This window comes from Parambassis ranga, chromosome 2 (assembly GCF_900634625.1).
Source record: "Parambassis ranga chromosome 2, fParRan2.1, whole genome shotgun sequence".
Lineage (NCBI taxonomy): Eukaryota > Metazoa > Chordata > Actinopteri > Ambassidae > Parambassis > Parambassis ranga.
In genome coordinates, this window is record NC_041023.1 from 18849225 (window position 1) to 18862224 (window position 13000).

The window sequence follows — 13000 nt, forward strand, 5'->3', positions numbered from 1 at the left end:
AGAGTTTGGTTGCTGGGCAACCAAACTAATCAGTGTGTTTTAGGTTTAGTTGTTGTTTCTGTGCCATTAGTTACAATTTTGTTTGTAATTTGTTTCAATTCTACTCACTTTTATTCATTCAGCACCAATACAATAATTAGCTAATAAACAGATCTTAGTGTAGTTATTTGTGTTTCCTTAGTTAATTTACAAATTTACAAATTCCCTTCAAGCTCCCCTCATACATAAATGGTTGAGAGTGGAGCCACAATGGGGGTTGAGGTCAACAGATCAATGAGATGTCCAAAGGGGAGGAGGAAGCTTTGTGTGTGTGTGTGTGTGTGGACCATCTGCATGGAAAGACACAGAGGAAATATACAAGTATTTTTAAGATAAATATAGAAATATATTTTAGTTTTAAGTTTCAGTTTAGGCTAAAAGTTGGCCAGAACATTTTTAATATGTTATTCAAATCCTTAAAATACTTATGTGGATAAGTTAGGTGAAAAGTTTTTGTTTCCTGCTTTATATTTAATCGCCCCCTCTGTTTCTTCTAAGCTCCTCCTGAGTTCCTGCAGTGGCCACAGTCTGTGTCCAAACCAGCAGGGGGCAGTGCTGTATTCACTTGTGTGGCTCAGGGTGTTCCAGCACCTCATCTCATCTGGCTGAAGAATGGAAAGGTCCTGATGCCTGGACACAATGTCAAGCTGACAAATAACAATAGGTAGGTTTCTAGATACCTACTGTATCTATATTCTTTATTAGAAACTGGAAACATAAAGGACATTTTGAGGCCTGCTCTCAAAGCACAGCGAGCACATACAATTCAAAGTTTAAGTTTGCACATCCACAGTACAGTCCCATTCTAGACCTATTGTCAAAAACACCTTCCAAACTTTAGAGCAATTGGTGTACACTATAAAGATACATTGTGGCAATATGAAGACCAAACCTGAAGCAGCATTTTCTCTATGTGTGCATAAGATGATGGTGTTGCATTGAAGTATACTATAAGCATATTCAAGTATTTATGCAGGCTGTTGATCTTGCATGTATAGATGTACTATGTGGTGGCACCACACAGCACTACAGTATGTTGCAGTAAGGTAATTAGCGCAGCAGTGAACTAAAACGTCTTTGCGTCTTGTCTTTGCAGCACTCTGGCTCTGACGCGTATTACCCCAGAAGATGAAGCTATTTATCAGTGCATTGCTGAGAACAGTGCTGGGACCAATCAGGCCAGTGCCCGTCTGGCTCTGGCCCAGGCCAAAGACCTACCCACAGCCCCTCAAGGTCTCATCGCCAGTGCTCTGTCCACCAACACTCTGCACATTGCATGGAGCCAGCCACCCACTAATGTCACCGAAGGCATCATTGGATATGTCCTGCACATTCGCAAAATGGGAGGTGGGTGTCAGCAAACACACACAGATGCCTTCACACTTTTCTCACTTCTAATAAAATATATGTATCCTATTTAGAGCCTGACAGTCTAGAGCTACAGGAAGCCATAAGTAAAGGCAACTTTCAGCATGATGTAAGCAACCTGGAGCCAGCAACCACCTATTCCCTCTACCTTAAGGCCTACTCTCCTTTAGGAGCCAGCCAGCAGTCCCGCACTGTGGTTGCTACAACACTAGGGGGTGGTAAGATCATGAAATCCTATTAAAACCCATGTTGTGTGCATTAGTGTTTAAGAATCACTCCCTCAAAAGGCTTTCTGTAAAATATTATCTCATCACAGTACTGCTTCTATTTCTGTTCTCCACCCAGTGCCAACTCCACCTACCTACTTCACCAAAGTGTTGAATTCCAGCACTGTGCAGGTCCTTTGGGAGCTCCCCAATAAGGCTGGTAAGGCTGAGGGGTTCAGGCTGTACTATCGTAGGGTCCCCCATGCTGACTACCAGAAGCCAGTTCAGCTGCCCTGTTACATCAATGCCCACATCATCTCTAATCTGGGTAGGTCAATGTGTGTGTGTGTGTGCGTGTGTGTGTGTGTATGTGTGTGTGTGTGTGTGTGTGTGTCAGTGCTTGTTGAATTCACACTGAGCTTTAAATTACACATCTTTAAATAAAATACATGTGTTTGTTTTTTTCAATCTCAATATATCAATATAAGACCTTTTTGACATATTAATTGTATCTGTATGTATCACATGACGTCCATTGGATTTCACAATAATACATAATTGACAGAGCTGTTAAAAAATACACAAACAAATATCATAAACTGATATATTTTTTCAGTATATATAACATATTTGATATAACATGTAGGATACAGCTTACATAAGCTGTTTTAAGAAAGGCAATCTAAAAACCATTTCATTTGTGTATTTGTCTAAAATGAATATACATGCAGTGTATAAGAGTTGAACTCCAAAGGGAACACAAGATGTTGGAGCCAACATCCTTATAGTTTAAAAGAATACACAGTCCAAATAGTCATCTCTGAACTGTTTCAATGTCAAGACTGACCCTGAATGGGCTTTATCATACAGAACCAGGGGCAGTGTATGAAGTCAAACTAGTGTCATACAATGGAAATGGGGAGAGTGAGAGCTCGAAAAGACTGGTGTCAATGCCAGAGGAAGGAATGACTGACCAAACAACTGGTGAGTATATTTAAACTGTGAATGTATCACCAAAGAGTTTTTAGCACTCATAGAACATTTTTACATATTGATAAATTCTAATTGCACACATGTGCAGCTAATACTTCCCACATATTCACTCAACAAGCTACAGAATTTAGTGAAAAAACTGACTGGGCTGACCCTCCCTTTAAATACCATAATATTGTCCTAAGAAATACAATGTTTTTTTATTGCAAATTGCATGAATCTGTACTTGTAATATCAGGAATAGTAAAAAATATTTGAGGTTTTCCATAACAAGAAGGTTCCTTATTAGAACTTTTCCTTATTCCAGGAGGAAAGAGTCTGTGTCAGTGTAAGCAGGGTGAAGCCTCTCTAGGCAGCATCATCATAGGCATCCATATTGGCACTGCCTGCATCATCTTCTGTGTTCTCTTCCTCGTGTTTGGATACCGCAATAGGTTTGTACCATTATGCTATTACAGGTTTTATTAGTATCTAAACTAGCACTATAATATACACAATATATAGTATACTCTGTCACTTAAGTGATTAGTCCATGTAAATTGTTTTACGCTAATGTCAAGTTATGCAGACAATATACTTATAGCTGGACCATGTTTGCAGTCTGTTTTGCAGTAAAGGGACACAGGACAGCTGGCCTGTGTCAAGGATCAACATAGGACACAATGGCATGCCTAAAGATGGAGTGAACCACAACACAGTGGAGTCAATGCCTCAGGTACTCAGTTTGTATTCTGGTATAAATAGACAAGAACAACCAGTGATACCAGTGATACGCTGTAATACAGCTACCTCAGATGGCATGTCAGTGAAACCAATCAGCAGGCAGGCAATTAACCATAAAGCTAACTGCCTTTAGGGGACAGAAACATAAATGGTGATTATTAAAAGAGATGATTGAGTAACACAGGGCATGTTTCACATTAAGAAACACATGAAATTGATGTTTATGCTGCATGTCAAGCTGGGATTCCTTTTTATACTACTTTGTACTTTTTTAAATAATGAGAATATATAATTCCTATTTCTCCTCTTCTCTTCCACCCATCAACAGGTGATCTATCCAGCCCAGAGCCAGGTCATCACTGAGCAGCACTCGCCAGGTTCGCCTTGCACGGTCACTGGGTAGCATTGTCAAAAGTATTCAGTATTCAGAACCCTCATCCTACACTCAGAAACTGCCCCTCTTCTCAATAATAGACCCCTAAATAGACTCAAAACCTGAGGATGATATGGACTTGGAGGCACCCTGAGCCCATCCTCTACCCCTGCCTCAAACCAAAGCTAAAAGTCTGAGTAAAATGATTGTCTATCACTTTACAAGCCATTATACCTATAACCAAAAGTTGCTCATATTATAAGAGAGCTACCTCATTTTTACAAAGACTTCTGAGCCATATTTGAGTCATTGTTAGCCTGATATTGCTACATCTGCAAGCCTACCTCAATCAAAAACTAGCTTTCTTTAGTAACTGCCTTCTTGACCAGTGCCAGTCCAGTGTACCATGGTAGCTGCCAACCAGGCCAGTTTGGAGAAGATAATAGCATGCTGCATTTCGTGTTTCTACTATAAAAGAAGACAAAATGCTCATTTGTTTACAAAGGACCAATGGCATACTCAAGCTAAACCAGAAATGATTATTTGAGGCCATGCTGCCAATTTCACTCTCCAGATGGCACAATGGTCAAGCCTGGGACCTCAGTGACACTGAGTTGGTAGCTACAGAAGCTTTAAGGTGATACTTAATGATACTTACAAGGACAAGCCTTGTGGTTGTTCTTGTATAAAAACCAAGCTAAAAGATACCCAAAGATGTACACATTTGATGTTTTTACATGTTCAAATGTGGATGTTCAAATGGATTTATACATGTATTTTCAGTTTTATATTGTTCCTGCCTGGATGGGGTCACCTGTGTATAAGTGCTTTAACTGAACCCATGCCAAAAGATTTTTCATTATTATTTCATGACTTTTTTAAAGTAAAAAGGTGCACCCCATCAATACGGAACTCTTTATTTTATTGATTATAACGTTTAAAGAGAAAGAGTGACCAAATGAAATGAAATGTTTAATATTTTAAAAAATGTTTTTTAAGGCCAATAGTAGGAATACTTGCTTAAAAAAATAAATAAAAAATAGTTGAATTCTTGCCAAATATTTAGGTATCTTGAAGAAATAGAAATATAACCAAATAACTGTACATTTTTAACATGCTTCTAAATTGTACTCTCTCATAACCAAATGCCAGAATCATGTATGTGAGTGGAATAATATACATGTATAAATGGCTAACTGTAGGTAAAATCTGTAACTTAGCTTTTAACCCAAGTTACAGTAGCTCACCAAAGAACATTGCATTACCCTGAAACTAAACTAAATATAGTCCAAAGACCTCAGTTCTTCCTTTCTGTGATACAACTTATAATAGATTTAAAGAGCTTACTTCACATGTGAATAAAGAAAAAGATGGCCTTTCCTCCTAACAGTGCATCTCAAGCTTTTATTGTCCTCAACCTTTAATTAGAGTTAAAGGTTTAGCTGCTGCAGAAAAAGTAATACCCATTTACTTTCATAAACAATTAAAAAAACCAAGGTGATACCAAAAAGTGAATTTGATATGGAAGACCTAAGAAGTCTATGTCTTTTGTAATGTGAAGTGTGTAGTGTGTAGTTTTAAAATGAAACGCATTTTCGCTTGTTTCTTCATTCTTCTTCCTCTTTTCATTTGAGTTCTGTTCATCTTGCTTGCAAGAAAAATGATTGTTTCCTTTTTGAAGGTTTGTTATTGTTGTTAATATTATTAGACTTAGCAGCACTTGAAATGTTTTTGCCAATATTTTTTTAACTGTTTGTTAAAATTGTCATCTTTGAACAGGTGATGTGAGTTTACACAGACAGCAAATTTTAAAGACGCAAAAAAACTCACATTCTGCCTTGAAGTGTCAGCTACTAGAAAAATAAACAACAAAAAAGAAGAATGTAGAATAGTAGAAAAAAATGCTGCTAGTACCAACAAGAAACAATGCTTTAATGATTTCTAGGTTTCACTGTTCTCAAAGATTTTGTAAATGTAAAGCTTTAACCTGTTAACCTGGCCAGGGTTTCTTCGGTTTTAGTCAAAATGAAAAGGACAGAGTGCACAAACAGAGACCAAGTTATGACTGTCACAGAACATTTATACAAAACCTTACTTTGTCAACCTAAGGTTGTCAGTTCACTCAAACTAAGAACTCTTGTTGTACTTCTTGCTTTTGGTTGTTCTGCCAGGACAAGAAGGAAAGTGTATATGATGATTTGTTTGAATAGAGACTTTAATTTTATTTATTAATTATTTGAGCCTGTGGGATGACTATTGTGACTCATATGTGTGTGTATGTTGTGATGGTACCACCAATCACAATTGTTGGCTTTCTAAATTAGCTTTAGCATATTTATTTAGTTTTTTTTGTTTGTTTCAAGTAAGGGATAGGGACGTCTAATAGTTTCTGATAGCAATATTTTCAATTTTGACAACATAACTTAGTCTCTGTGTGACTGCAGTCTGTTCTATCTCATTTCTACCCTACTGCCTTTCCTTTTCTTTGTTATATTCCAACTTGCCAAAAACCAAATAAAGACGTTCAGCTCAACTATTTTCTCATTTTCATTTTGTAAGTTTTAATGCATTGTTTTAATTAGGCACAATATATATACTGCTCAAACAAATAAAGGGAACACGAACACAATGTAACTCCAAGTCAGTCACACTTCTGTGAAATCAGCCTGTCCAGTTAGGATCAACACTGATTGTGGATGAATTTCAGCTGCTGTTGTGCAAATGGAACCGACAACAGGTGGCAATGAGAGGCAATAATCAAGACAACCTCTATAAAGAAAGAAGAAGATGAGACCATCCTGTGGCACCAAATGATTACAGGCCAATAGCACTGACCTCCCATGTTATGAAGATCATGGAGCGGCTGGTGCTGTCTCACCTCACTCCCCCGGTGAGCCCTTTCCAAGACCCACTGCAGTCTGTATATCAGCCCAAGGTGATACCAGCGGCTTACTCCTCCCTGGACAGACTTTGCATGTCACACAGCCAAGTGCTGCCACCTTGTGTCAGGCATATCAGATTGGTGATTGTGCGATTTACTCAACAGTGTTGTGTTGAATTTACTTAGATGGTTTGTGTTGCTTTAACAGGTAGCACAAAAATGTTAATTAAATTAGACATAATTACAGTTATTTGATCAAACAACTCACTGAGTTCACTTTTTTCAGTGTGGAGAACGGACGGGAGGATGAGTACAGGGGCCTTGTGGAGTGTTTTGTCAGGTGATGTCGGGAGAATCACCTGCAGCTGAACGTGGCCAAGACGAAGGAGAGGTGGACTACAGCAGGGATAAGCCCCCGCCCTTCCCAGTCTGTATCAGTGGGAAAGATGTGGACATAGTCTCATCTTACAAGTTCCTGGGTGTCCAACTGGACAACAAACTGGAGTGGTCCACAATCACTAAGGCTGTTTACAAGAAGGGCATGAGTAGACTGTACTTCCTGAGGAGACTCAGGTCCTTCAATGTCTGCAGCAGGATGCTCCACATGCTCTACCAGTCAGTCATGGCGAGCACCATCTTCTTTGCTGTGGTGTTATAGAATGTTAGAAGAATAGAATGTTATAGAGAAGTTGTGTGTTGTATGAGAAGAATACAGTCAGGATGAGTGTGTGTCGATGAAGAGCTGCCCTGAGTCAGTAGAAAACAAGCGACTAATGTGCAAGCAATGGAGAAAAAGCTTTGAGGTGACTACTGCGTGCAACAGCCTTGAACATAGCCAAACATTATCATGCCAGCCTGACCTGCAAGTGAACCCATTGAGCGCATCTAGATGGAGAAAGGCGGGGCTGCTTTGTTTTGCTGCTCTGCAGCAAAAAGGTGGGCCCTGGGAAGAGGGCAGGGGGCTGCTTTGTTGTAGCAGTGCCACAAACAGCTGGCCCTGGTATGAAGGGGGCTAAACTAAGGAACATGGGTGAAAGGACAAAACATTGCAAGAGAAGGCCCGTTGGTGAGCATCATTGTTTTCGTCATGTTTTTACATATTAGTCACAGAATAAAAGTTCATCACACTGTAAAGTGTAATAAGTTGACATTACTTAAAAAAGTGTGGAAAAAGTAAAATATGTCATTAATTTTAAGTCAATAAAGCTGAAAAAGCTGTGTTTAGACTCATGCCATAACAGTAAACTTCAGCATAGTTAAGTCAAAATAATTTGTTTGGTGTACTATAAAATATCAGTTCAGAGTACATAAAAAGTCTTGTTATGTAGTTAGTTAAAAGTTATGTTAAGTAAGCATTACTCATTAAAAAAAAGTTATCCTAACAAATCTAAGCTTTAGATTTAGGAAAATATGAGGAAACTGATGCTTCAGTCGCTGAATGGAGGATTTGCACCATGAGTGGAGGGAGTGAAGGTGTTTGGGGGAAAAGTGGAATGACTACAGACCAAAAATAAAAAATATATTTGAGTGATTTATTTTCTTGGCTGTAACATTTCTCAGAGTCAGTCAGTCAATCAGCATAGCCACATCATGTGGGAAATGGGGGGTTAACACAACCGTTCAGACCACAGACATGTATACCCTAAAAGCCCTCCTCACTGATGGTGAGCTAATCACAAGGTGTCACTGCACTGTAAAAGAAAAAAAAATAAAGGTTAAAAATAGGCTGACACTACATCCCTGAATGGAGCGACCATGAGTGTTGGGGAATAGAGAAATGTCTACAGATAAAAAACACACAATGACTGTGTACCTTAATTTAAATAAGTCTTGGACGTAAGATTACACAGATGAATTAGACTTTAGGAGAACACTTTTACAGTGTCACTCAACATGCCTAAAGTGTTTCAGTTAAGGTTACTTGAGGCTAATGAGCACAATACTTTCTTCATTAGAATGATTTATTAACTAAATGTAACTTAGTAGAGTCAACAATTGTTACAGCCGAAGGCCTTTGGTTATTTTGAGGGTTTTGCACCCCTCTTGTTTTGAATGGAGGAAAAGCTGCTATGGCTGCAACTTTTGCATCCACTGGACAGACCCGCCCTTGTCCGACCTGCAGACCAAGATAAAGAACAGTGCCCTTCCCAAATTCACACTTGGCCAGATTCAGGGTAAGAGAGGCTTCAGATAACCACACTACTTATGTGGTGTGTAGGTTGTCCCTCCCTTTGTGTTTTGTGGTAAACCCTGGTGAGGTAGGCGCCAAGTGAACCAGCTGAACTGATCTGTCTGTTCTTCCATCGGCTCACTACTTTATTATTTTGCCTTTTTTTGTTTTGTGGTAATTCTGGGTGGGGACATTAGTTCCTGTTGGGGGTATGTTGCACAGTGTAGCTGATTAAGCCAGACACAGTGTGTAGCACTTTGCCTCAAGCCCGGCACGCCTCACAGAAGATGGTTAGGCATAAGGTAGTCCTGAAAGTTGTCAGGGACTGGGGTTGAACTTTTTTAATTTTGTTAGTACTCTGTTTTCAGTTTTGTTTCTTGGGAGATCTGCGGCTTCATTATGGTGCTTTAGTTTTGTTTGGCTTCTACCAATGAACCTTGTGTAGCTGGGATTTATGTGTATATCTTCAGATGATTTGTGGGTAGTAATGTCATTTGATTCTGAAAACCCATTTGTGTAGCTCATTTTGTGTTATGGGTTTTCCTGTTGTATGCATCTAAAGATTATTCGTAGGCAATTATGCCAATCGTTTAAGGAAACCTATTGGTATAGTTCATTTGGTTTAAAGCTATCTTAATATCTTTAGTGGAGAGAGCACATGATGTTGCTGTTTTGTGTGTAGTTGTACTACTTTGTGCAGACACTTGGTGTGTAAAAACACATTTTGATTATGAAAAGTGTCAATTTGGTTTAAAGTTTTTTTTGTATGTTTTTGTAAATTCATTACATGTGGTGTTGGAATGGTTAACTTTAGTTGATTAAAATTCTGCTGGGGCTGAAGTTTGAAATATTGTTTAATGGAACAGAAGCGATGCCTTGTGTGGCATCTCTTCTATGGGGGGAGGTGTTACGTCCACTGGGCTGTCTGTTTTTGGTTTATTCTCCTTTTTTGTTTTAGACACCCAATCAACAGGGACCTTCTACTGATCAGCTGCACCTGGTCATCTGCTGAGGGTATAAGGGAGCCCTTCCTCCACTCTTCACTCTCTCTCTCAGCCAGCAGGAGCAGAGCCACACCACACCACTTTGTTCATTTTGTTAGTTCTGTTGTAAATTAATTGCAAATAAATGTAAATCTTGTTTTAATCCACTTGCTCATGTTGTCATGTTGCTGAGCCAGGGTCGTAACACAATTTAAGCACTTATCAGTTGAGACCACTTAATATTTAAAGGTACGGTAGGAGATGCACTTTTTGTCACAAAGTCCAACTGATGCTAAAGCCTTACTGTTTTGTTACATGGACCCAGGTGACAAGATTGATGTTAAATCACCTTAGAAAAGTTAGGAGGAAGCTACTGTTTACTTTCAGTTACAGTAAATGGTATTATTTGTCAGGCGACATGTTGCCTTTTCTGCTCCCTCCCCACACACAATGGACATGAGGAGATTCCTAACAAAGACACACAAAGTTAGAGTTGTTTTTGGCATTGACCTATATCGTAATGAGGCCAGGTTAGCTCCTGTTAGCTTCTGTTAGCCTGCTAGCGTCAGCCTCGCCTTGCCAGTGCACATAGCCGCCTGCTCGTATTCTTATCAGCAGGAATAAAATAAATGTGATGGACCGTCAGGACACAGTGGAACAGGGAAACACTGATGTAGCAGATAGGGCAGTGCATCATTATAAGCACATCCACAAGGTTTGTTGTGAATTAAGCAGTTTTATAATCAAGTAAAAATAAAGACATGCATTTTTTTGTAAGTTAGTATTTTTAGTGTTTCAGTATATGCATTAAGCAGAGTTCATGGTCCAACACCTTTTTGAAACTCAAATGATGAGAAGTCCACAGTGTTCAAACAAAATATGCTGTTGTTATTTCATTGATAATATATATTTTTAAAGCTCACTTATCTATCCATCCATCGTCAACCACTTATCCGGGGCTGGGTCGCGGGGGCAGCAGTCTAAGCAGGGACACCCAGACTTCCCTCTCACCAGACAAATCCTCCAGCTCCTCTGGGGGAATCCTGAGGCGTTCCCAGGCCAGCCGAGAGACATAGTCTCTCCACCACGTCCTGGGTCTTCCCCGGGGCCTCCTTCCAGTGGGACGTGCCCGGAACACCTCCCCAGGGAGGCGTCCAGGAGGCATCTGAACCAGATGCCCGAGCCACCTCAGCTGGCTCCTCTCGATGTGGACGAGCAGCGGCTCTACTCCGAGCTCCTCTCAGGTGACTGAGCTTCTCACCCTATCTCTAAGAGAGCGCCCAGCCACCCTTCGAAGGAAACGCATTTCGGCCGCCTGTATTCGCGATTACTGCCGGCAATGCGAACCAAACTCCTGCTCCGGCCATACAGGGACCTAACAGCCCTCAGCAGAGGGCCACGGACCCCATACTCCCAGAGCACCTCCCACAAGATGCCATGAGGGACACGGTTGAACTCCTTCTCCAAATCCACAAAACACATGTGGACTGGTTGGTCGAACTCCCACGAACCCTCCAGCACCCTGCGGAGGGTATAGAGCTGATCCAGCGTTCTGCGGCCAGGACGAAAACCACATTGCTCCTGAATCCGAGGTTCGACTATAGGCCTAATTCTCCTCTCCAGTACCCTGGCATAGACTTTCCCAGGGAGGCTGAGGAGTGTGATCCCCCTGTAGTTGGAGCCACACGATGTTGCAGAGGCATGTCAGCCAAGACAGCCCCACAACATCCAGAGACTTAAGGTACCCCAGCTTCGGACAGCCGCATCAACAATGGAGGTGGAGAACATGGTCCACTCCGACTCAATGTCCCCAACCTCCCTCAGAATCTGGGTGAAGCTCTCCCGAAGGTGGGAGTTGAAGATCTCCCTAGCAGAGGGTTCGGCCAAAAGCTCCCAACAGACCTGCACAGTACGTTTGGGCCTGCCGGGCCTGTCCAGCCTCTTACCCCGCCAACGGATCCAACTCACCACCAGGTAGTGATCAGTTGACAGCTCAGCCCCTCTCTTCACCCGGGTGTCCAAAACACACGGTCGAAGATCAGAAGATCATTGACCTCCAGCCTAGGGTGGTGCCAGGTGCACCGATGGACAACCTTGTGCTCGAACATGGAAGAAGTCCAATAACAAGACACCACTCGGGTTCAGATCAGGGAGGCCATTCCTCCCAATCACGCCTCTCCAGGTGTTACTGTCACTGCCCACGTGGGCAATGAAGTCTCCCAGCAAGATGACAGAGTCCCCAGTTGGGGCGCCATCCAGCACCCCTCCCAGAGACTGTAAGAAGGTCAAGACCACAGTGAGAGACCTCTCCCCAACCCGAAGGCGCAGGGAGGCGACCCTCTCACATACTGGGGAAAACTCCCACACCAGCCCAGCCGCCTCTCACCATGGGCAACTCCAGAATAGAAGAGAGTCCAACCCCTCTCAAGGAGTTGGGTTCCAGAACCCGAGCTGTGCAAGGCGAGCCCGACTATATCTAGTCGGTACCGCTCGGCCTCCCGCACAAGCTCAGGTTCCTTCCCCCCCAGTGAGGTGACATTCCATGTCCCCAGAGCCAGTTTCTGTGTCCAGTGGTCAGGTCGCCGAGGCCCCCGCCTTCGACTGCCACCCAATCCACTGTGCACCGGCCCCTTACGGTTCCTCCCACCGGTGGTGGGCCCATGGGAGGTCGGCCCCATGTCGCTCCTTCGGGCTGAGCCCGGCCGGGCCCTGTGGGGAAAGGCCCGTCCACCAGGCGCTCGCATTCGAGCCCCAACCCCGGGCCTGGCGCCAGGGTGGGGCCACGGCTGCGCCATACCAGGCGACGTCACGGTCCTTGTTTGACTTCTCTTCATAAGGGGTTTTTGGACCGCTCTTAGTCTGGCCCATCACCCAGGACCTGTATGCCTTGGGAGACCCTGCTGGGGGCATTAAGCCCCCGACAACATAGCTCCTAGGATCATCTGGGCACTCAAACCCCTCCACCACGATAAGGTGGCGGTCACTTATATTGGTTGTTAATTGAAAAGTAAAGCACAATCTCTCCATCTATATTTGAGGTTGATACTGAGAGTGAGTCAGAGGCAGGGCCATCATGTAGGGCCAGTGGAGAAAGCTCTATTGTTGAGGTGAGTGATGACGGGGAAAACTCAATCAGGTGGACATGAGGGAGATTTTCCACCCTTTTGTCTCTGTAAATGAGAGAAGGCGGCAGATATGGAGGCTTAGTGTAGTACCACCAGTATGGTTGACAAAACTGTTGTTTCACGTGTAATTAGTTCTGCA

At 42.3% G+C, this 13000-nt stretch overlaps 1 protein-coding gene across 1 annotated transcript in view; it reads left to right on the forward strand.

The window, feature by feature from the left end:
• LOC114432463 (immunoglobulin superfamily DCC subclass member 3-like) overlaps nucleotides 1–13000 on the forward strand; it is a 31405-nt gene that overhangs the window by 9945 nt on the left and 8460 nt on the right. Inside the window, exons 7-13 of the mRNA XM_028400488.1 lie at nucleotides 538–703; nucleotides 1136–1386; nucleotides 1461–1625; nucleotides 1753–1941; nucleotides 2484–2597; nucleotides 2917–3040; nucleotides 3207–3321. Coding sequence (XP_028256289.1) covers nucleotides 538–703; nucleotides 1136–1386; nucleotides 1461–1625; nucleotides 1753–1941; nucleotides 2484–2597; nucleotides 2917–3040; nucleotides 3207–3321 — 1124 coding nt within the window. The remainder of the gene's footprint in view (nucleotides 1–537; nucleotides 704–1135; nucleotides 1387–1460; nucleotides 1626–1752; nucleotides 1942–2483; nucleotides 2598–2916; nucleotides 3041–3206; nucleotides 3322–13000) is intronic.